This window comes from Hibiscus syriacus, unplaced genomic scaffold (genome assembly GCF_006381635.1).
Source record: "Hibiscus syriacus cultivar Baekdansim isolate YM2019G1 unplaced genomic scaffold, ASM638163v2 tig00007387_pilon, whole genome shotgun sequence".
In the NCBI taxonomy this organism is placed as follows: domain Eukaryota; kingdom Viridiplantae; phylum Streptophyta; class Magnoliopsida; order Malvales; family Malvaceae; genus Hibiscus; species Hibiscus syriacus.
The window spans coordinates 271,620-295,311 of NW_024062136.1; the positions used below are offsets into that span (position 1 = coordinate 271,620).

Here is a 23,692-nt window from a genome sequence, read left to right on the forward strand (position 1 = left end):
CAACAAGCCAAACAAATTCAAAAATTAACCAAAACCAAAATAAAATTAACCAAACTATAAACCCGAAACTTACCCACGGTAGCTGGTGAGAACGAAGACAGTGCGACAACCCATGGGTCGGGTTTTACACGGAACAGACTGGTGAACTCGTTGGCGGCGACGGTGAGGCGAGACGGTCACCGGATCAACCGAAATTGCAAAATAACCGAGGCGCGCGAGGGTGGTTTCGTCGAAACTTCTTGGCAAATGGCGATGATTCACAACAGAATATGAGTTGGGTTTTGATCATCGTTCGATGGTGAGTCTAATGGTAGGGTGGCTTGAGCTGGGGTGGGCGGACAGCGGCGGATTGAGATGGTAAAAATGGGTCGGCATGGAGTAAATTGGGGGTTAGTGATTTTGATTTTGGGTTGATAATACGGGGTTAACCGATCGCGGGGTTATTTTTCATGTGCAATCAAAATTGATAAAATTCGGGTTCAAGTCCCTAAATTTTCCTACACTTCTAAAATTGACTATAAGTTTCGAAAAGTTATAATTTGACCCCTAAATTGGTGTGTGACACCTCACTTCCCCCTTTATTTAACATGTGATTTTCTTTTTGGATGTTCTTCTAAATCCCCAACAATACATTAAATTTTCCAAATAAAGCTCTGTGTTGTGTTCTTCCTCTTCTTTTTCTTTTTTCTTTTCCTGGCGAGGGGTGCTTCGATCAGTGTCTTTGGGACCCAATTGATCGGTATAAAGACATGAGGGAAGCAACCCATACCATCTGCATGTTCTAAGAGAGATCTTTAATTTACCTTGGTAACCCGCATTTAATTCTCTTACTACAAATACCACCATAACACCTATGCTACACTCTATCTTTCTACCCTACAAAGAATTTTGCCCTTAACATGTCAATCGCATCTTGTTTCCTTGTTTTCCTTCTCTTTCTTTCTCTGCATGCTTGTACTGGTCGTCGCCTTGCTACAGTTCACAGTGCGAATCAGCATAAAAAAGAGCCTCACGTATCCGCCGCTAAGGTTTGTCGTCATTATATTTACATGTAATCATCTTATGCATGTTGACACTCAACTTATGTTGGGTAATTGTCATTTTGCAGAACGATACCCAGAAACCGGAAGACGCTGAGGTCAAGTTTAAGACAGTTGAAAACGAGAAAGAGAATAGTACTTCAGGTGCAATTGGAACAAGTAGGCCTGTTGTTTCAGTTTCTTGGCGGGTTCCTCATAGGAAACATGGCGAAAAGCTTCCTGGTTTTAACCAAGATTACTCACCACCAAAGACACATCCTCCTTCTCACAACTGAGATGATCAACACTTAAGTGTTGTTCGTTTTTCTTTTCCGGGGAAGCAACAATGCAAGATGGATACCAGCATTGTAAACTATGGAGAGTACTCCATGTCTTATATATTAGGGCTTAAATGTCCATCATTCCAACATAGGCATAACATATAACAGATGTTGGTGGATTAGAATGAGTTACAAGCCTCACCCCACCTCAGATTCAATGTACATTGATCGAAGGTCATATATATGTTTAGTATATTTAGGTTTCGTTTTGTATTCTTGAAGTTTACGGCTAGTGCCTAGTGTTGAAACTAAACGCTTTCAAAATATGGGATTGTGATTAATAATATTAACAGTTACTGGTATATATGATTCAAAAAATAAGCATGGGAAGTTGATGGTAGAGGAAAATAAAGGATGAATTAAAAGCAGGAATGGTCTGTAAAAGAGAGAGATGCAGGGACATTGATGGTAGGAGCATATATGTAAGGTCTAGAGATGCGGTGGTCGAGTTTTCTTCATAAATGAGGTCGGCTGCTTATCAATAGTATCAGTTTCTACGGTTGAAGTTTGAATCATGTTGCACAATGCACATGGCCCCATCTCAAATGAGCTCGAGGAAGAATTATTACTTTACTAGTCATAGGATATTGGGATGCTGTTAGTCAGAGTGATAAAGAGTTCAATGTCTTTTTAAGGTCATAAATTCTCGTCTTGTAGACAAATGAAACAGTATTAAGGGAGCTTTCACTCAAACTTTAACTAAGATTCAATATAATCACTGGATAGAAAAAAATGTAAGAAATAAATAATTAATGTAAGTAGTAAATGTTGAATATACCAGTGGACCCCCTGGTCACCATTATAAATGTTAAATGTTGTTGAGATCAGACCAACCCGTCGATCATGTCGGTTGGACTAAGAATACGTCGAGGCAACAGTCCAGATATTATGGTTGGATTTGAGATATAACTGAACCGGCAGAAACCATTCAACCTGGAACCGAAGAAATAGGGCCAAAGTAGGTTTTTTTGGGCCATCTTTTAGTCCAAGTATATTATTGTATGACAAAATGTTGTGAAAAGAATCCAAAAAGGTTAAATGGATTATGTCAATTTCTACATTATTCAAAAATGTAGTTTATAGTTGATTCCACATAATTTTATTTTGTTCATGTTCATCCCTGCATACCGCTTATTTTCTCCTTATAATCTGGTGTTTATTCAAAATCCCAATAAAGTAGTACTTGATGTTATTTATCAGGTTAAGATAGAAGCTGAATCCCAGCAGACAAGGCCTATGTTAGATTTACAAATATTACTCAAAGTGCATCAAGTAGGTTAGGGTTGAGTTTTTATCTTAGGGACAAAGGATTTACATGGATGCTTGGGCATCCTGTCTCCTAAAAGTAGACGCGGACATTCTATCCAATTATGGAACTAGCCCCATTAAAATATTCATACTACCATTTCAATGTAATCATAATTCATGGAATCATTAATATTTTTACACCCTCACAATATGATTTTCAAATCATTTCAGTGAATAGTTATATTTTATTTTAAATAAAATCACCATTTAATTCATTAATAATACATAAAATTTGATTCTTTATTTATATCATTGAAATCGAAAACAAATTTGCATTAGTGATTCGGTACAGTTTGGGGTTTGCCTCTCTGTTTCCCGCCAAAACTCTCAAATCCCTAACCTCACTTATCACACATCGAATCCAATCCTTCCCATTCGTACTGGGGAGAATAGAGATGGATCCTAAACAAGTTGGTTCATCTCTCGATTCTCTGATATCTTCGTTTAACACCCGTATCGCTGAGCTACAAGAACTCGTGATTGCAAGGAACAGGGAGTTAACTCGCAATTCAGTTCCCTTCTCCATCTCCCCCCTTTTTTGTTTGGGGATCCATGCTAAATTTTGCTTCAGATTTTTTTCTCCGTAAAAACCGAAGCCGGCTTGTCAGCTTAATGATATGCCTTTGTTTACAGTGTACCCGGCGAGTAGTGTGGCGGATTTGTCGGCAATTGTTGCGGCATTGAAGGGCATGGAGCTGCAGGTAAAGGTGATCAAGGACCGTTTGTATGATGAAGCCGAGGCCATTCCCAAGGCCAAAGTTCGTTACTTCTAAATCTTCATTTTTTTTCTATCATCTAGGGACTTGGATTTTAGAATTACAGTTCAAAATAGGTTTTTTACAAGTTAATTAGAATATTATTGGAAAATTTTTGGCTGAGCTGAGATTGTTGATTTCAGAAATTGATTGCCAAATCGCTGCAGCAGAAAAAGAAGTTGCAGAGTTGTCTGCTTATGTACCCTCATATTTGCCTGAAAGGACAACAAAAACATTGAACTTGGACTCTGATATAGGGTAATTAAATTTATAAATTTGTTTCCCATTATGTATCCGGGGATCTTTTCAATATGCTAATATACTTTAATTTCATTTTTTTATGTAGAGATAATGATCATTTGTAGCATCTTTTTGTCTCAGTTTGGTTCCAGAAGCCTTTAAAAAGCAGCCTAACCAGGGAACTATGGTTGAGGAGCCTGTCGCTTTGCCAAAGGTTTGTAATAGCAGTTAGACGAATGGATCTGAGGACGGGCTTATTTAATTATACTTCATGCAATGGCAGGAGAAGAAGAGCCGTGGCTCTCCGCCGTTGTGGTACATAACTGCAAGTGAACTGGATTCATTGTCCTCGTAAGTATGTCTTTTTAAACCAATGCTAGAATAAGCTCTTTGCTGCACTCTTTTCTTGTACAGTGACTTAAGAATGGCTCATTCTTGTCTGTCGCTAACTCGTGCATTGTGAAGATACATGAGAGGAAGGCTCACTCTTGAGAAGGTCAATGCAGCCATTAGTGACATGGCAACATATGCTGAGGCAAATTATCAGCTTGTTGATGCTTCTAAAAAGAAGGTACTCATTTGAAGCTTTGTGGTGTTTATTTGTGTGTCCAACTGTCTAGGATATTGTTTTCATTGCTAATAATTTTCCCTTTCTTCATGAAGTTGGCAGAAAACCTGTGGGAGAGAGCATTGGTAAGTGAACTCTAACCAGCTTACGACACAATGTTTCTATATTGTTAACTTTTTTCAGAACTAACAATGTTTTTTTGTAAGTTAGAGAACCATGACATCTCATCAGAATATGTATCAGCTGCGTGGATAAGAAATATTGTCCTTTATTTCTGTTTCAAACAATTGGCTTGTAACACATTGGTGTAGAACATGCTGATTAACTGTTGTGAATTTGAAGTAATATTCTAAGTTACCTTATGCAGGAACTGAGAGATATTGCAACAACGGATTCTGTAAAGGGGAAGCACTTTTTCCTTGAAACTGACATGAAAGGACCATCATTGAAGCTTGACAATACTGGAAAAGCCATTCTGACAGTGAGTTCCTTCTTGCCCTTCCTTTCGTTTGCTAAGTGATAAAGGTCTGCTCATAGGATGCAAATGAACTAGGATTCATTGTTTGACTGATTGATAGGGCTGGTTTTATGGTATGTGATTCCAGAATGCTTGTTCTTTAAAACTGTTAAGATATATGGCTGAAATTTATTAATAGAGTTAGGTTATTCTTATGTGAAAAGAATTATAAGTCTGTCAATGATTGTGCAGACATGGTTTGTAGTTGATTGATAAAAACTTCTAAATACTCTACGATGGGGAAAGAGGCCTATTTTTATGATTGTTTTATATGATTTTATTTGTGTAATGATCGTGGCATGGAACTTTCATTTGTGTCGTGTTATGAAAAGTGATGTTTTATATAGAAAAACATTGAAATCCCTTGCTTTTTGACTTGGGGTTTGAGGTATGTAAGGCATTTCATGGCTATGTGCTGTTGGGAATTTAGTATGGTGGACAAATATCATAGTGCATCACGCTGTTTGACAGGTCCTACGTCACCTTGGCCGCATCAGTGAGATTCGGATTGCACATCATCGTGTGATCATTCTTTTGAAACCTCAATGAATTGCCTCGATTCATGAATGCCAAATTACATCGTGTATTGCTAATTTGTGTTGGACCTGCATTGATGTTGAAGTTTGAAGACGATATAGTGAGCAGTAGCCATGTAAACTCCACTGCAAGTATCGGTAAAGCTTACTATGACCATCTCTAGGAATGTGGTTCGAATTTGAACTTGTTTATAATTTGGAATTGTGATATATAAAACGTACCTGTGGGTTAATTTCTTTTATCCTCCAACAAGAATTTGCCAAGCTGTTCTCTCATGTGCTTGAGGCAATACCCTTGATTTGGATCTAGGATTTTCATTAGTTCTTTATATATATATGAGGATGAAATTTCTCTAGTACTTATTTTACACAGAAGTAGGGATTACCTATGGACTATTGAAATTTAAAGTCGATAAAACAAATATTATAAAATTAAGAGAAAACATTCAAAGCCCCAAATTGCTGCTGATCTCATTAGGGATTGTATTAGCCGACTTTAGATATTAATTTTGTAAGGAATAGTCAAAGTCAGATTTCTTTTACGTTCGTCGCTGTAACTATTCCACATGACAAAAGACAACCATGATTACACAACTTATTTTTCTCACCCGTGATTGTTTCTTAGCGATTAGGAAAATCACTAGTTGACGGCTACTGCATAAAAGATAGGCTTTGCTTTTCTTGCGAATCTATGGCCTGATGCAAAGCTAGTGCCCTTCTATATATATGTATATCTAGTTGTTCATTTCCTTGCCTGCAGGATTTCTAGGGCTGTTTATTCATTTAAATCTTAATATAATCTTTATTATTCGAATAGAAATTATACATTTTTTCATATCCTTTGTCCCTTTTTGTTCAGTTTATAAAAAATGTATACATTGGACCAATGATTTGAAAGAAAACCAAAGCCTTGTGTTATTTTTCTTTTATTTCATTTTAGTCTTCAAGTATTTATTTATTTTGGTTCTAGCCTATATTTATCACCAAAGTCGTCGTCAATTGTTTATGACTCCAATTGTTTTCTTGTGTTTCTTTATAATTTTATCATTTTTTTTTCAAAATTGTCCATGTTTGTTTTGTTTTGTTTTTCTATAGTAGAGAGGGCTAAAGTATATATATAAATGTTCTGACATGGGAGTCATCGTTCCATCAAATGTTACATCTATATAAATCCTATTGACAGTGGAAACCACTGCTTTTCTCCTCTCTCTCAACATTATACCCTTGCCCACCAACGCCAAAGAGCCCTAGGCCACCATCGAGTGCAGTTTATTGCCCAAGGGATGCCCTAAAGCTAGGGGTATGTGCTAACTTATTGAACGACTTGGTTCACGTTTTTGTGGGTACCCCACCAAAGAGCCCTTGCTGCCCTCTCCTGGGGAGCCTTGCTGATCTAGAAGCTGCTGTTTGCCTTTGCACTGACATTACAGCCAATGTGTTGGGAATAAACCTCAACGTTCCACTCTCCTTGAGCTTGGTCTTGAACTACTGTGGTAAGGGTGTCCCTAAGGGCTTCCAATGCGCCTAAGTGTGCCTCTTGTATCTCAACAAATTTATTCTGCATTTCTTATTTCCTTGTTTAAATGCTTTCCTTAACTTTGTTTCTTTTCTTATTTATGAGTTTACTTTCTGCTCATCAACTCCATTGTATTGCCTTTTTCTACTCCAGAAGAAATTAACTCCTTTTCTTTTTACCATGAATTTGGTCCTTTCATATATATTATGAAATCAAAAAATAAGTTAAAGTGAAAAAATGAAAAAAAAAATCATAATAAATGTGAAGATTAAATTGAAAACGGATTACAATAGAAATAATGAAAATCACTCTAATGATTAAATACAACTGTACTGACTTGCATAAATTTTCTCTTTCTCTCGCAATTTTTTGAAACTAGAAGTACATAATTATGAATGTACAAATATAAAAAAAATTATTAAAAGTAAATTTATAATATATCGTGGGATTTATCTTTACATTTCAATAAATGTAGTCCGAAAACCTTTATATCCATCACAAACTTTTCAGATCAAAATAAAATTTGAATCATAATTTTAACTATGGATACTGATTTTGTTAAACGACTTATGGATGGTCAACTAACCTAATGCAGTGACAAGGAAATTACCATCGATTGACGCTTAATTCACATTCAAATCCTAAATATTTTTTTTCTTTTTCATAAGTAAAGATGTATTTGTTAATAATAAATGTTCTACATAATAATAAGATAATTTATACATAAATTAAATGACCATCAATGATGATATACGCAGACACGAGTTATTTAAAGCTTTATAAAAGACTCTGGAACCCTTGGTTTCTTGTTTTGAGGTACGGTTATTTGCTTTCATTAGTCTCTATTATGGCTAGTTTTCATGGGTACTATCTTATAAGTTTGTGAAAAGGATCTTGCTAGCTTTTTTATTTTTAACATCTTTGATGTGTATGAGACGTGGTGATTTTAGGAGACTATTGACTTCGATCGATTGCTGCTTCTGTAATTGGTTCTTGTCGCTCAGCAGTTAGATCAGTAATGGTGTTGATTCTAAATGAATCGGACATTGCTGTGGTAGTAGGGTGGGTTGTGGCTGTTTGTGTTTGGCTGAGTGCATTCTCATCACTAGTTTTAGCTGATTGGTGAGGTGCTTGAGTTGATTGTGAGCAGTTCAACCTACTCAAAAGCAGTCACTGTCTTGAATCTGTTTGTTATCTTTCTCTTGAAGTCGATTGGTATGTAGGATTTGTTCTTGTCATTAAATAATATAGTTTGTTCGTGTTCGTTTATTTAAATCATAAACAGATATAAACGAAATAACGTAAACAAATATAAAATTAATTGAGTTTCTATTTGAGAATTGTTTTTTTCTTTTCAAATAATTTTAGGTTTTATATTTTCTTTAGTTGATTTGGATTTTTTATTTGAATTTTAAAATATTAATTGGTTTAATTTTCAGTTTTATTAGGTTTTAATATTTTAACCGTGTTTGAAGAGTAAACTGAACATAAATGAACAAATTACAAAACATTCACAAACATAAATAAACGATCAAAGATTTTATTATTTAATTAAAAAATTCTCAAATAGAAACTCAATTATTTATATTTATTATTTAATTAAATGAATATAAAATTTTATTTATATTTATTTGTTTAATAAATTAAAAAATATAAATAAACCTGTCATCGAACAAGTAGGTAAACGTTCGGTTGGTAAATAGAGTTAGTTTTGGTCGGTGAGCACGTGATTCTTGGATTTACCAACTAATGACCCGCTCTCTGGGATTCCCTGCTCCAATCGCTTGGAATTATATTAAGCAAAAACCTGCTATTGATTGCATTTTCTGTCTTCTCCATTCTTCCGCAGATTTGTCGGTTTCACAATATCAAGCGACACAGAAATCCAGAACCAGGACATCTTGTGAACTTCAATTATGTACCCTATGTCTACCATCTTTACATCTTCATTGCACCACTAATCAATTTATATTATATTAATGATTAAAAAAATTATAGTTATTTTAAAAGGTTATAGATTCAAATATTAATGATTATAAGAATAATTAAATATTCATTATTAGATAATTAAGAGTATTTATAACAAATATTATTTTTTAATAATAATAAAAAATTACATCATCACCATAGCAATTTGGCCTTCAAAATTTAGAATGTTTAATTTTTAAAATTGTTTCATTAATTTAATCTATAATTTAAGTACTAAATATTAATTCGTGTCTAATATAAAATATATTTAGAATGTATAGATTATAATTCAAATAAGTTTATACTTATTGTATGGACAATATAACTATGATGCATTTGAAAATTAAAAAAAAACAATTATTTTAACAGATTGAATTTAAGTTATACATGTAGTTGATATCTACTGAGCAAATATATGTTAGAATGATAAAGTAATTTGATTGATACGAATATTTTTGAAGTCTCATTTAAAATGTTTCGAAGCTGAATGACTAATTTAAATTTTGAGTTATAGTTTAGGATAATCTAGTGAAATTAACCCCAAACATTGTATTTTATAAATAATATAAAACTCGTTTCCCTATTACAAGCACGAGTAAAATTTTCTAGCTAAGTTATTTAGTTGCACACATGTCGTAACATGGACCATTAACATACCTGTTAAGCATCATATGGATTAAAATATACTATTATCAATGTTTATTAGGTTAAATGATAAAAAAAAATTATAAATCTTTAAGTAGTGTTTTAAGTTTGAATTTTGTGAATAGAAAAAATCAATATGAAAAAAGCTCATCTTTGGAACTAAAACTCAACCTGATTGGACTTGGAAATTAAATAATAAAAGCTCTTAGAGTTATAAGATGAAGAGTTTTTTTTTTTAAAGAATGATGTTAACTAGCTAACATGCAATACTAAACAGACCCAAACAAAATCAAGAATAATGCGATATATAAGCAAAGAGGAGGAATAATAAACAACAGTGTACGAGTAAAATAGAGAGAATAAAGAGGATATTCTATGGGCATACAAAGCCTTGAGGAACCTTTTCCCGCAAGCATTTAGCAGCAAACTGATGGCAACAGGCATTTTAGCCTTGACGACTCCAAGCACATTGGCCTTAATCGCAGCACACAAGCACAATGCAGCCTCTAGATCAGCTAGACCCGAAATCAGTGTACAACACTCCTTACTAGGTGGAGTCCCAACAACCTCATGAACCAATCCCAACCAGCTTCCGCAAACCCCGAACTTGAGCGTATCTTTAGGACATTTGGCCGCGGCAGACGGAGGCGACAGTGTCGGCTTCGGTGAAGGTGTGCATGGGACAACCTTACGAGACGAATCACAAGTAAAAAATAAAACGTTAATCAAAATGAAAATTGCTGATGCATTACTACAGCTGAATGCCATTGATTTCACTACTGCAATGGAAAGTGAGGTAGTTGTTAGGTATGGCTTATAAATATACTAGTAAAGACAACAGGGTTGATTTTGTAATTATGTACCAGAGTTTTCTATTATAAATAGAGATGTAACCTATGTTGTGAAATTCGGGTTAATTTCCACCAATAACAGATTCACCTTGAAAACTATTATCTAGGTGACTAGTGTGAAAACGATTGTACTAAAAATCACCCCAAGGTAAATTCCCAAGAAAGAGGAGGGGTCACAATGGTCCCTCTTAAAACCCACTTTCCTTAGACAGAACTACCAAGACAAGTAATTTTAATAGGACAATAATTGACAACAACTATACCCGACAATAGCTATTAAATAGACATAAAAGAGAACACCAAAATATTTCACTAAATAGAGGAAATATTACAAAGAGAGAAAGAATACAAATAGCCTTTAAAATAGAAGAAGGCTTATATTTGTGGGATGATTAACTAAAGAGGATGAGGGCTTTATTTATAACAAAAGAATTTCCCTCCTCCTTATACACAACCAATGTGGGACTTTTGCCAAAAACCAACAAATCTCCACCTTGGCAAATTCCACACACATCTCTAAAAAACAATCTTTTAATTTGTAACAATATTGACCAAATCTAAACAATGTTTAAACTTGACCGCAGTTACCACTTTTGTCAACATATCAGCAGGATTCTCAGTGGTCCGAATCTTCTGGATTATGACTCCACCTTCTTCTAGAATCTCTCGTACAAAGTGATATCGAACATCGATGTGCTTCGTCCTTGCATGGTAAACCTGGTTCTTTGCTAAATGAATAGCACTCTGACTGTCACAGTGCACTTTGATGTGCTTTTGTTCCATTCCCAATTCACCAAGCAACCCTTGAAGCCAAATTGCCTCCTTCACAGCCTCTGTAACTGCCATATACTCTGCCTCTATAGTAGACAAAGCCACTGTTGACTGTAAGGTGGACTTCCAACTGACTGGTGCCTTTGCAAATGTAAACACATAACCAGTAGTTGATCGACGCTTGTCCAAATCACCTGCATAGTCTGAATCACAATACCCAACTACACACTGACCATCTTGTTTGTCCTGCTGAAAGACCAAACCAACATCTACGGTGTTCAGAATATACCGCAGAATCCATTTCACAGCTTGCCAATGCTCCTTTCCAGGATCATGCATATACCTGCTCACAACCCCAATTGCCTGTGAAATATCGGGTCTCGTACACACCATTGCATACATCAAGCTACCAACAGCACTTGCATACGGAACCTTTGACATGTATTCCCGTTCTGCATCATCCTTAGGTGACATGGATGCACCGAGCTTGAAATGAGGAGCAAGAGGTGTACTAACTGGTTTTGACATCTCATTTATGCCAAAACGTTTTAGTACCTTCCTCAGATATTCTTTCTGAGACAAACAAAGCCTCCCCAATTTCTTATCCCTTGATATCTCCATGCCTAGAATCTTCTTCGCTTCACCAAGATCCTTCATCTCAAACTCCCTGTTCAATTGAGTCTTTAGTTTCGCAATTTCTGTCTGACTCCTGGAAGCTATCAACATATCATCAACATAAAGAAGAAGATATATATAGGATCCGTCTTCTAGCTCGCGTAAATACACACAATGATCATATTTGCTTCTTGTGTACTTCTGCCCTATCATAAACTTGTCAAATCGCTTGTACCACTGCCTTGGAGATTGCTTCAATCCGTACAGCGATTTTTCTAATTTGCACACCATCTCTTCTTTTTCAGCAACTTTGAATCCATCTGGCTGAGTCATGTAGATTTCCTCATCCAAGTCTCCATGTAAAAATGCAGTTTTTACATCCATCTGAACTAGTTCCAAATCCAACTGCTACCAAAGCCAACAAAATTATGATGGAGGAATGTTTTACAACTGGAGAAAATACTTCATTATAATCAACTCCCTCCGTTTGAGCGTAGCCTTTAGCCACCAATATTGCTTTGTAGCGGATGTTATTCTTGTCAGGAAATCCATCTTTCTTTGCATATACCCACTTGCACCCAATTGCCTTCTTTCCCTTCGGAAGACTAGCTAGTTTCCACGTCTGATTCTTTTGAAGGGATTGCATTTCTTCATTCATGGCAATCCTCCACTTTTTATGTTCTGAACTTTGAACTGCTTCATTAAAAGTGGTAGGAACGTCATCAATTGCAATTGGTGATGCAAAAGAGACCATATCAGCATAACGAGCAGGTTGTCTAATGGTCCTCTTTCCCTTTCTGAGTGCAATTGATTCATGTTGCTGTGGAGGTTCTTGGGTCTGAACCTCTTCTTCATCTGACTCTTCTTCTACCATAGGAGAGTCAACATCATTTTCTTTACTGGTTGGGACAAATTTGCTTCCTTCAAACTCCACCTTTTTGGGAGTTCCATCTGTCTGCTCCAATTTTTCTGAAGTCACCTTTCTCAACATGGTAGATTCATCAAAGGTAACATCCCTGCTGAAGATTATTTTCTTTGTTTCTGGACAGCAAAGACGATAGCCTTTCACATCAGAGGTGATCCCCATAAAAATCGCCTTCTTTGCTCTTGGATCCAGCTTTGACTCCTTAACATGGTAGTATGCAGTGGAACCAAACACATGTAAGGAATCATAATCTGTAGCAGGTACTCCAAACCATTTCTCTAATGTTGTTTTACCACCAATAACAGTCGATGGTAAGCTATTGACAAGGTGACAAGCATAGACCAAAGCCTCAGCCCAAAATTCTTTGCCTAACCCAGCATTAGACAACATACACCGAACCTTCTCCACTAATGTCCGGTTCATACGCTCTGCCACTCCATTCTGTTGTGGTGTACCTCTGACAGTGAAGTGCCTAACAATACCTTCCTCTTCACAGACTTTCTGAAATGGATCATTTTTGTACTCTCCACCATTGTCTGTACGGAGACGTTTGATTTTTCTGCCTGTTTGAGTCTCCATCATCTTTTTCCATTTAAGGAAAAATCCTAGCACCTCATCCTTTGTCTTCATTGGATACACCCAAACTCTCCGGGAAAAAATCATCAACAAAGGTGACATAATAGTGTGTTCCTCCCAATGAAGTTATCTTGAAAGGTCCCCATACATCTGAATGAACATAATCCAAAATACCTTTAGTATCATGGATTGTTGTTCCAAATTTCACCCTCGTCTTCTTCCCTTTGATGCAATGCTCACAAAAAGCTAATTTGCAAGCCCGAGCACCCTTCAATAATCCTTGATCTATCAGTAATTTCAAGGATTTTTCACCAACATGCCCCAAGCGCATATGCCATAACCTGGTTGCTTCTGACTCCTGTTCATCAGTAGAAGCTGCCACTGCTGCTGTCCCAACAATTGTACTACCCAGAAAGTAATACACATTGTTTATTTTTCGGATTCCCTTCATTATCACCAGTGCACCAGAGATAATCCTCATAATCCCATCTTTTGCCCTCACTTCTAAACCTTTTGACTCTAAGGTTCCCACAGAGATGAGATTTCTCATTAAATCTGGTACATAATGGACATCTGTTAAGGTTCTGATTGATCCATCCTGATTCCTCAAGCGAATTGAACCAATCCCAAGTGTGTCAAGAGGGGAATTATTTGCTGTGTAGACAATTCCACCTTTTAGTTCTTTAAAATCAAAGAACCATTCTCTATTGGGGGTCATATGGTGGCTACAAGCTGAATCTATCAGCCATGAACTGGAACAGCTGGTTGATGGCGTAGCAGCGAATGCGAAATCTGAATCTCCATCATCATACTCGACCACATTTGATTCTGAGACAGCCTTCCCCCTTTCAGGTTTGCCTTTATTCTTTAGCCTGGGACATTCTTTCTTCCAGTGCCCTTTTTCTCGACAAAAGGCACATTCATCTTTGCTCAATCTGGACTTTGACTTCGATCTCCATCTGCTTCCTTTATTCTGACTCTTGGAACGGCCTCTAACAACAAGAGCTTCTGCTTCGACACTTGTGTTTTCTTGTTTGTCTTTCTTTCTCAATTCATAACTATACAAGGCAGCAGTTACTTCACTGAGAGACACATCAACCTTCCCATGAAGTAGAGTAGTTTCAAGATACTCAAACTCATCAGGAAGTGATCTCATCAACATCAGAGCCAGATCTTCGTCTTCAAAAGTCACGTCCATATTCATCAGATCAGTCACCAGCTGATTAAAGCTAGTAATGTGATCATTCATAGTGGTACCTGGTACATAGTTGAAGCGGAACAGTCTCTTTTTCATGTAGAGTTTGTTCTGACCGCTTTTCTTCAAAAATTTCTCCTCCAGTGCCTTCCACAATTTACTTGCAGAAGTTTCCTTAGAGAATGCATACTTCTGCTCTCTAGAAAGACACGATCGAATAGTACCACATGCCATTCTATTGATCCTCTTCCATTTTTTCTCCTCAACATCATCTGGTTTCTCTCCTTCAATAGCAATGTCTAGACCCTGCTGAAATAGGGCATCTAGAACCTCGCTTTGCCACATGTCGAAATGACCGGTGCCATCAAAAATCTCCACTGCAAATCTAACATTTGTCACAGCATTTCTTGCCAAAATTGAAGATGAAGAAGCGTCTGTCATTTCTGCTACAAATTCTATTTAATAGCTGCCAATGCAGAATGTCAATTATCCCAAGGAAATTTTTCTGATGTGGAAGATCAGCCTAAGCCGCAACCACAGAGCATACTAAAATAAACCAAGAGCTCTGATACCAATTGTTGTGAAATTCGGGTTAATTTCCACCAATAACAGATTCACCTTGAAAACTATTATCTAGGTGACTAGTGTGAAAACGATTGTACTAAAAATCACCCCAAGGTAAATTCCCAGGAAAGAGGAGGGGTCACAATGGTCCCTCTTAAAACCCACTTTCCTTAGACATAACTACCAAGACAAGTAATTTTAATAGGACAATAATTGACAACAACTATATCCGACAATAGCTATTAAATAGACATAAAAGAAAACACCAAAATATTTCACTAATAGAGGAAATATTACAAAGAGAGAAAGAATACAAATAGCCTTTAAAATAGAAGAAGGCTTATATTTGTGGGATGATTAACTAAGGAGGAGGAGGACTTTATTTATAACAAAAGAATTTCTCCTCCTCCTTATACACAACCAATGTGGGACTTTTGCCAAAAACCAACAACCTAGACCTAAAAGATTATTGAATAAAACTTCTATCGCCGCCTAGACACCTAGGACGTAAGCACATTACCGAACCTCGTAAAATTCTCGTATTCTTTTGTTTTCTTTAACCTTTTTCGTCAACAGTAGTTATAAAGAAAAATTGTTGATGGTGTTAGATATTTATGTACGTGTGATTGGCAGTAAAAATTCTAAAAGCAATATAAAAGATTTGTGGTTGTTATTAGTAGGCAGTAAATCTAGTGTCGATGGCAGTATCGTTGGAATCAACCCAGGCCCATTCCTCACTTGTGTGGTTATATTCTTTTCAAAGAAATATCTATATCAACAAGTGTATTAGGAGCAGACGTGAGCATTTGTTCTTCGTGCATTCAGATACTGTAATCATTATTAAAAGGGGACGTGGACATTAATCCTTTCATTAGTCTAAATTCCAAAATTTTATATTTCTTATATACTAAACTCCATCATTTAGAAAATCCAAATATTCAGTTTGCGTTAAGATAATGCATATATTAAACCGATTTGAATTCAAATATTACACTATCATTTATGGCATCCCTAGTTAATAAGCCTCGAACAATTCAGAAGCAGAGCGATGAATGGTTCACTCAAGTTCAATGTAGCAATGCTAAAAATACAACATTATAACCCAACACCCAACATGCTACACGTGTACGTGTAGGTGTGAGGGAAACCTGAAACCGCAAATTCATTAACAATATCTTAGTTTACATAAGCTTCACACTATCTAACCACCACCGAATCAATTCACCTGATCAATCATTTAACTACGATCAACACATTTTATCAGGGCTACAAATTTTACACACTAAAGGGAAGGACCTAAAACTCATGATTCTTTTTTTCCCCCTTAAAAAAAACAACAACAACGTCGCGACTAATTACTGCTTGACAAGATAGCCAATCAGGACACCAAGAAGACCAACTAAAACCACAAACATTAGAGAGAAGCCACCAGAACGAGCTGCATGAGAAATATGTTATGGTGGAGCCATAATGAGCATGAAGAAGAACTAAAGATAATAAAACGAAGATAAATATATTTAACTGCAAAGCAGTCATCATGCCAATGTCATCATTGAAATTCTGCTCTACCCACTTCTGAATTTAAGTTTCACTCCTTTAACTTACCACTCTCACTCCCATTCTCTGGTGTCTGAACCATGTCTCTCACTAGAACACTGGACGATTTCGATCTTTCGCCGTCCATTTTTTCTCTTTTTGTAGAGCCCGAGATGTCATTCTCGTTTAATGTCTTTGATCCAAGTCGTAACATCTTCAGTTCATTTCGTTTACCTTTTGACTTTGTCACAGATGCTATCTGCCTGTCGGAAAAGCCGGTTTTGTCGGGCCATCGTAGGATCAAAGCTATAGATGAGTTGGAACTGCGTTAGGGGGCTTTATTTGGTCCGATTTCTGGTTTGGGTTTAGGCTCCGACCTGTTTAAGGGAGGGGATAGGAAGTACACGTGGAAGGCTGAGACAAAGGGTGAAGCGTTCCGGAAGTACCAGTACACGGCTGAGATCAAGGGTTCCGATGGTCGTAAATACAAGTGGACAGCTGAGATTGAGAATCCGAAGAAGAAGTACAGCTGGATGGCTGATATCAGGGGTAAGAAGGAGGGAGATGTTGCGAAGAAACGCGAAAGCAAAGGAGTGGCAGTCGAGATCAAGGAGATGGGATCCCATGCGCAAGAGTGCAGTGATGGTAAGGGGAAGACGAAAGGAGGGTGTTCCACGCATGTGGTGGAGATGGAAGAGCCTGATTATCAGGCGGCCAGGATTCTCTAACAAGTATGTGTCTTCACTGTTTCACTTTACACTTCACACATCTGAGTTTCGTATACGCTATATGGACGAAGATATACTTCAATGGCAAAATTGCATTTTAGCACTTGATAAAAAACCTTTTTTAAGTTTTAAAAGTTTATAAATTTATCTCCATCTTATAAGTGCTTAAACCTGTTTGTGGGCATTGGAAATTAATGAAAATTTGAATGTATGTGTTTGAATTGCGAAATGCTTTTGAGAGAAAGGCTGGGGCACCGGCGAGGTTGAGAGGGAAAAAGAAGGTATAATCACCGGATGAAGTAGCATTGGTGATAGAGAGGACCTTCAGAGAGCATCTGATACGTAGGCACAATATATACGAGCTTTGCGAGAGCTGGCGGTGGCAAAGTTGAAGCTGAAGGAACTCAGGGCATTGTTTAATAACTACTCGTACAAGCAGAGCATTGACCGTGATGCTGAGGAACGACAGCGCTACTATGAGCGGATTTTTTTCTCTTATCCTCACCATGGATGCTATTCGGGTACCATTGCAACGGCGATATACTAAAATGGTTCATACGGACTCTGTGTATTCAGGGTACTGATGTAATGGTTCGAGTTGGAAGAAGGTCAATTCTTGATGAGCTGGAAGCTATGCTGGATGCAATCTGTTAGGAAATAAACTGAGTACAAGTAATTTCCCTATAACCATATTAGTGAGAATGCGAAATAAAAGCGGAAAAATAATACCCGAAAATTGATAACGAAGTTCAGCCAATTGTGCTTACGTCTCCGGGCTGCTGCAGATCTTTTACTAAGAGAGAGAAAATTTACAGGTGTTTACAAAACACTCACTACTCACAAGAAAACTCTCTAGTATAGGAAGAAAGAAATGTTTTGGGATGGTTTTGAAGCTAAATGAGCTAGGGTATTTATAGTTGAAGCTTAAGGACTTAATCTTGTAAATAACCTAAAATACAATGGCTAAATGTATGATTTAACCATTACCAAATTTAACCAAAATTTTCAACCTTTGAAAATGAGCACCATTCGGTGCCAAACATTTGAAAAAAAACAAGCCCCCATTTGAAAACCAAGCTGATGCCCATCACCCTTTGTTAATTTCAATTTGGGCGGTGCCCACCCCCCCTTTTGACTTTACAATCTCCCACTTGAAGAATGATTTTAATATGTCTTCACATCTCGATCGATGCAGCAGCATTTCTGTTCTCGTTACTCTAGCATGCCAACTGAAGCTGAACACAACTTCAGTTTGTCCGTAGTCACCGTCTTTGTTAACATGTCTGTCGGATTTTGAGCTCCACTGATCTTTTCAAGTTTCAAAATTTCATATTCTAGAAGAGACTGGATAAAATGATATCGCAGTTGTATGTGCTTCGTTCTGGAATGAAAAGACGGATTCTTTGCTAGATGGATAGCACTTTGACTGTGCAATACAAGACATTATTTTCTTGTTTCTTGCCTAACTCTTCCAATAAACTTTGGAGCCAAACCATCTCCTTGCTGGCTTCCGTAACAGCGACATATTCTGCTTCGGTTGTGGAGAGAGCAACTATCTTCTGTAGTTGAGAAACCCAACTCACTGCGGTTCCTCCTAGAGTATAGACATACCATGTAGTACTTCTTCTGATGTCAATATTTCCGGCTAAGTCAGCATCTACATAGCCTTTCAGAATCGTATCTCCACCTTTGAAACAAAGTGCTTTGTTTGTGGTACCTCGCAGATATCTGAGGATCCATTTGACTGCTTCCCAGTGTACCTTGCCCGGATTATTCATGTACCTGCTAACAGCTTCCACTGCATGAGCAATATCTGGTCTCGTACAAACCATGGCATACATCAAACTTCCAATTGTTGAGGCATACGACACCTTCACCATGTGTACACGTTCTTCCTCCGTCTTTGGTGATTGGTCTTTGGAGAGTCTGAAATGAACACCTAAAGGTGTAGTTACTGGTTTAGCATCTTGCATGTTGAACCTGGAGAGTACTTTGTTGATGTACTCAGCCTGTGATAACATCAAAGTCCCCGACTTTGTGTCTCTTTTGATCCTCATCCCAAGAATCTGCTTTGCAGCACCCAGATCCTTCATAGCAAACTGTTTCGACAATTTTTTCTTCAAGTTTATGATCTCTTGCATGTTTGAACCTGCAACGAGCATGTCATCAACGTACAACAATAAAATAATGAAGATGTTGTCGAACCTCTTGATGTAGCAACAATGATCTGCTTGGCATCTGGTAAAACCACTGCTACCCATGAAACTATCAAACTTTTTGTACCACCGTCTAGGAGCTTGTTTTAGACCATACAAGCTCTTCTTCAACCTGCATACCAGGTTTTTCTTGCCTGCCTTTATGAAGCCTTCTGGCTACCTCATATAGATTTCTTCCTCCAAATCACCATGAAGGAAAGCTGTCTTTACATCTAACTGCTCAAGATGTAAATTCTCCGCAGCTACAATTTTCAACACCAGTCTGATTGTAGACAATTTTACGACTGAAGAGAAAATTTCATTGTAGTCAATACCTTCTTTTTGCTGAAAACCTTTGACTACCAATCTTGCTTTGTAGCGTTTGCTCCCATCGTGCTCTTCTTTGATCATGTAAATCCACTTGTTATGGAGCGCTTTCTTGCCTGGTGGTAATTCAGATAATTCCCACGTCTGATTTGACATAAGCGAGTCCATCTCATCTTTCATGGAGGACTCCCACTTGACTGAATCCTCCACCTGCATTGCTTCATCATAGCACTCTAGTTCACCATTGTCAGTCAGCAAAAATTAGTGCAAAGTAGGCGAATACCGTTGGGTTGGTTTAGGAATTCTGGAGGAGCGTCTCAGTTCTGGTGTGCCTGGTTCTTCCTCTTGAACTGCTTCAGGACTGATTTGAACATCATTTCCAGAAATCTCCTCGAACTTAGCAAATTCATTTGTTTCAGCTTTGGTATTACTTGATTCTGCGGTTGACCTATCTTTGTACATCACATTTTCATTGAAAATGACGTCTCTGCTTCTAATGATCTTCCGATTTTCGTAGTCCCAAAACCGGTAACCAAACTCATCACCACCGTAACCAACAAATACACATTTGTTGGACTTGACATCAAGTTTACTTCTTTCAGCAGAGTTTATGTGTACATAAGAAATACAACCAAACACTCTTAAGTGTGAAAGGTTTATTTCTTTCTTGCTCCAAACTTCCTATGGTATTCCGCCATCCAAAGGAACTGAGGGCCCACGGTTGATCAGGTAAGCTGCAGTGTTGATAGCTTCAGCCCATAGAAATTTGGGCAATCCGGTATGTATCCTCATGCTTCTGGCACGTTCATTCAGAGTTCTGTTCATGCGATCTGCTACGCCATTCTGCTGCGGTGTTATGGGAACTGTTGTCTCCATCTTGATCCCATTGTTTGCGTAGAAATCTCTGAATCTACTGTCTCTGTACTCTCCTCCATTGTCAAACTTCAACTGCTTAACTTTCAAACCAGTCTCATTTTCCACCATGGCCTTCCATTTTCTGAAGGTATCGAAGACTTCTGATTTCTTCTTCAGAAAATAAACCCACACCTTCCTTGTTGAATCATCGATGAAGGTGACATAATATAGTGAGCCTGCAAGAGATGGAATTAAGGATGATCCCCATACATCAGTATAAACCAATTCTAACCTTTCTGCCTTGGGTGTCTTGCCAATTTTTGCAAAACTGACTTTCTTTTGTTTACCAAAGATGCAATCCTCGCATAGTCCGACATCTACATTCTTTAGATCCGGCAGCTTCCCTTTTGATAGAAGTATCTTCATTCCTTTCTCACTCATATGGCTAAGCCTTTGGTGCCATAGGTTTGATTTTTCATCAGCATCTGCTACTGTAATGATATTCTCTAAATTTGAGGTTACATAGAGAGTACCAGTCTTCTTATCACGAGCAATGACGAGTGCTCCTTTGGTAATCTTCCATTCACAACCTGAAAATGTTGTACTGTATCCTTCTCCATCAAGCTGTCCTACAGAAATCAAATTTCTTTTGAGACCAGGAATATGTCTCACTCCTGTCAGCTTCCAGGTGGTCTGGTTTGACAGCTTTAGTCGGATGTCTCCTTTTCCGATGATCTTCAAGGTTTCATCATCAGCAAGATGAACCTTCCCAAAATCACCACTGACATAGTTCTCCATGATTTCTTGGCATGGCGTGGAGTGGAAAGATGCCCCTGAATCCAAAATCCATGATTCAATCGGACTGTTGACACTTAAAATCATGGCATCACCTGTCTCCTCCGTCATGTTGGCAGATTTCTGTGCGCCGGTATTTTTCTTCGGTGCTCGGCAATCTCTTTTGAAGTGGCCCTTCTTGCCGCAATTATAACAGGTAAAATCTTTATTTCCTGTTCTTGATTTTCCCATTCTGGATTTCGATCTGCCACGATTTGAATTTCTTTCTGAAGTTCTCACTCTGGACTCCGTGTGCAAGGCTGAGGAGGTTGAAGCTTCACCCGATTCTCTCCGTCAAATTTCTTCGCTCAGTACCAGATCCCGAACATCGTCGAATTTTAATTTGTTGTTTCCCGACGAACTGCTGACTGCTGTAACAGTAGCATTCCAATTGTCTGGTAAAGATGATAAGAGAATTAAAGCTCGAACTTCATCATCAAATTCAATTTCCACTGAACTCAACTGGGTTGTGATTGTGTTGAGTTCATTTAGGTGTTGTGCCACCGATGCCCCTTCCGTCATCCGCAAATTGAATAATTACCTCATCAAATGAACTTTGTTTGAGGCCGATGGCTTCTCATACATACTGGAGAGAGCTGTCATAAGACCCGCCGTGGTCTTTTCCTTTGTTATGTTGAAAGCAACATTGCGGGATAACGTCAGTCGGATAACTCCGAGGGCTTGTCTGTCGAGAAGAGCCCAGTCTTCATTCTTCATGCCCTCTGGTTGTTTTCCTGAGAGGGGTTGATATAGATTTTTCTGGTATAGAAAATCTTCAATTTGCATCTTTCAAAATCCAAAGTCCGCACCATCGAACTTTTCAATTTTCACATTCCCTTCGTCTGCAGCCATCGCTCCCACTCGAATCTGGTTTCGTTTGGATCGTTTCTGACAATTTCTGCGAACCGCTGTGTATTAGAACACCTCCGTCGACAAACTCGTATCGCCGACCGAATTTCACTATTCACGAAATTCACTATTTATGTGAATAGTAATCTGAATAGTAACCTCGCAAAAAAATTTACAGAATTCATAACCAAAAGGTCTGATACCAGTTGTTAGGAAATAAACCGAGTACAAGTAATTTCCCTATAACCAGATTAGTGAGAATGCAAAATAAAAGTGGAAAAATAATACCCGAAAATTGATAACGGAGTTCAGCCAATTGTGCTTACGTCTCCGGGCTGCTGCAGATCTTTTTTCTAAGAGAGAAAATTTATAGGTGTTTACAAAACACTCACTACTCATAAGAAAGCTCTCTAGTATAGGAAGAAAGAAATGTTTTGGGATGTTTTTGAAGCTAAATGAGCTAGGGTATTTATAGTTGAAGCTTAAGAACTTAATCTTGTAAATACCATAAAATACAATGGCTAAATGTATGATTTAACCATTACCAAATTTAACCAAACTTTTCAACCTTTTAAAATGAGCACCATTCGATGCCAAACATTTGAAAAAAAAACAAGCCCCCCTTTGAAAACCAAGCTGATGCCTATCACCCTTTGTTAATTTCAATTTGGGCGGTGCCCACCCCCCTTTTGACTTTACACAATCGACCCGCATCCAAAACTGGGATGTTTGAAGAGGCAAGCAGTTTGAGGATCTACATGGAGTTGCGTCTGTTATAGTATTCGAAGTTTGGTTCTCTATCTGGTGTTACAGTTTCGTGATCTAAGTCGCCCTTGTCTTGTTTGTGTCTAGTAGTAGCATGGGATTAATATCTTTAGTGTTGTGTGTGCACTTGACATGGGGAAGGTCTTTGCAACTTTCTTCTCTTATCAATGTGCATGACTGCTTTTCATTTGGTTTTCGTTTCAACTTTTACTAAGCATCAAAATTAAAATGACTGGGAAATTTGACCAGAAAGTGAAAACATGATGGAGATAAGAGGGTGGTATAATATGAGCTGATCAGGCAAAGAGCCTGCACTTAATAGAATGGCAAATGCATTTATCTTAGTTTAGTCCCTTCTGTAAACCTCATTAAAGTGCTAACACGTTCGAATATTTCTTAACCTGAAATAATAAAGTTGCATAAAATTCTGACCGAACCATTATTATTTTGCAATTACATTCCTCAAACTCCATGTCTTCATCGACACCTAAAACAGACCTGATATAATAAAAACACTACTTTTATGGAATTGTACGAGCTCCATGACTTTCCTAGTTGCTTTGAATCGAAAACGGTAGTTTTGAAAATAACACCAAAATTAATGATAAGCTAATGAGGGTTATACTTTGATCGACAAGGTGGAGGATGGTGCCTGTAAGAACTAGAGGAACGAAAGTGGGCTCTGGAGTTGTC

The 23,692-nt window shown here is 37.6% G+C and overlaps 1 protein-coding gene and 3 pseudogenes across 1 annotated transcript; 3 read left to right on the top strand and 1 right to left on the bottom strand.

The window, feature by feature from the left end:
* The first annotated feature begins 3,063 nt into the window (after window positions 1–3,063).
* On the top strand, window positions 3,064–5,416 carry LOC120201494 (annotated as a pseudogene).
* Window positions 5,311–6,812, top strand: LOC120201495 (14 kDa proline-rich protein DC2.15-like). The gene is made up of 2 exons (XM_039202091.1): window positions 5,311–5,400; window positions 6,468–6,812. Exons 1-2 carry the CDS (start codon window positions 5,311–5,313, stop codon window positions 6,810–6,812), a joined length of 435 nt encoding a protein of 144 aa, XP_039058022.1.
* A 1,798-nt stretch (window positions 6,813–8,610) lies between these two features.
* On the bottom strand, window positions 8,611–10,205 carry LOC120201496 (annotated as a pseudogene).
* Window positions 10,206–16,516: 6,311 nt separating this feature from the next.
* LOC120201482 lies at window positions 16,517–22,984 on the top strand (annotated as a pseudogene).
* Window positions 22,985–23,692: the final 708 nt, after the last annotated feature.

Coding starts and splice junctions, on each gene's coding strand:
- LOC120201495 (XM_039202091.1), top strand. CDS start 5,311: ATGAATGCCAAATTACATCGTGTATTGCTAATTTGTGTTGGACCTGCA. Junction 5,401..6,467: donor ATATAGTGAGCAGTAGCCAT/GTAAACTCCACT, acceptor TCCTATTGACAG/TGGAAACCACTGCTTTTCTC.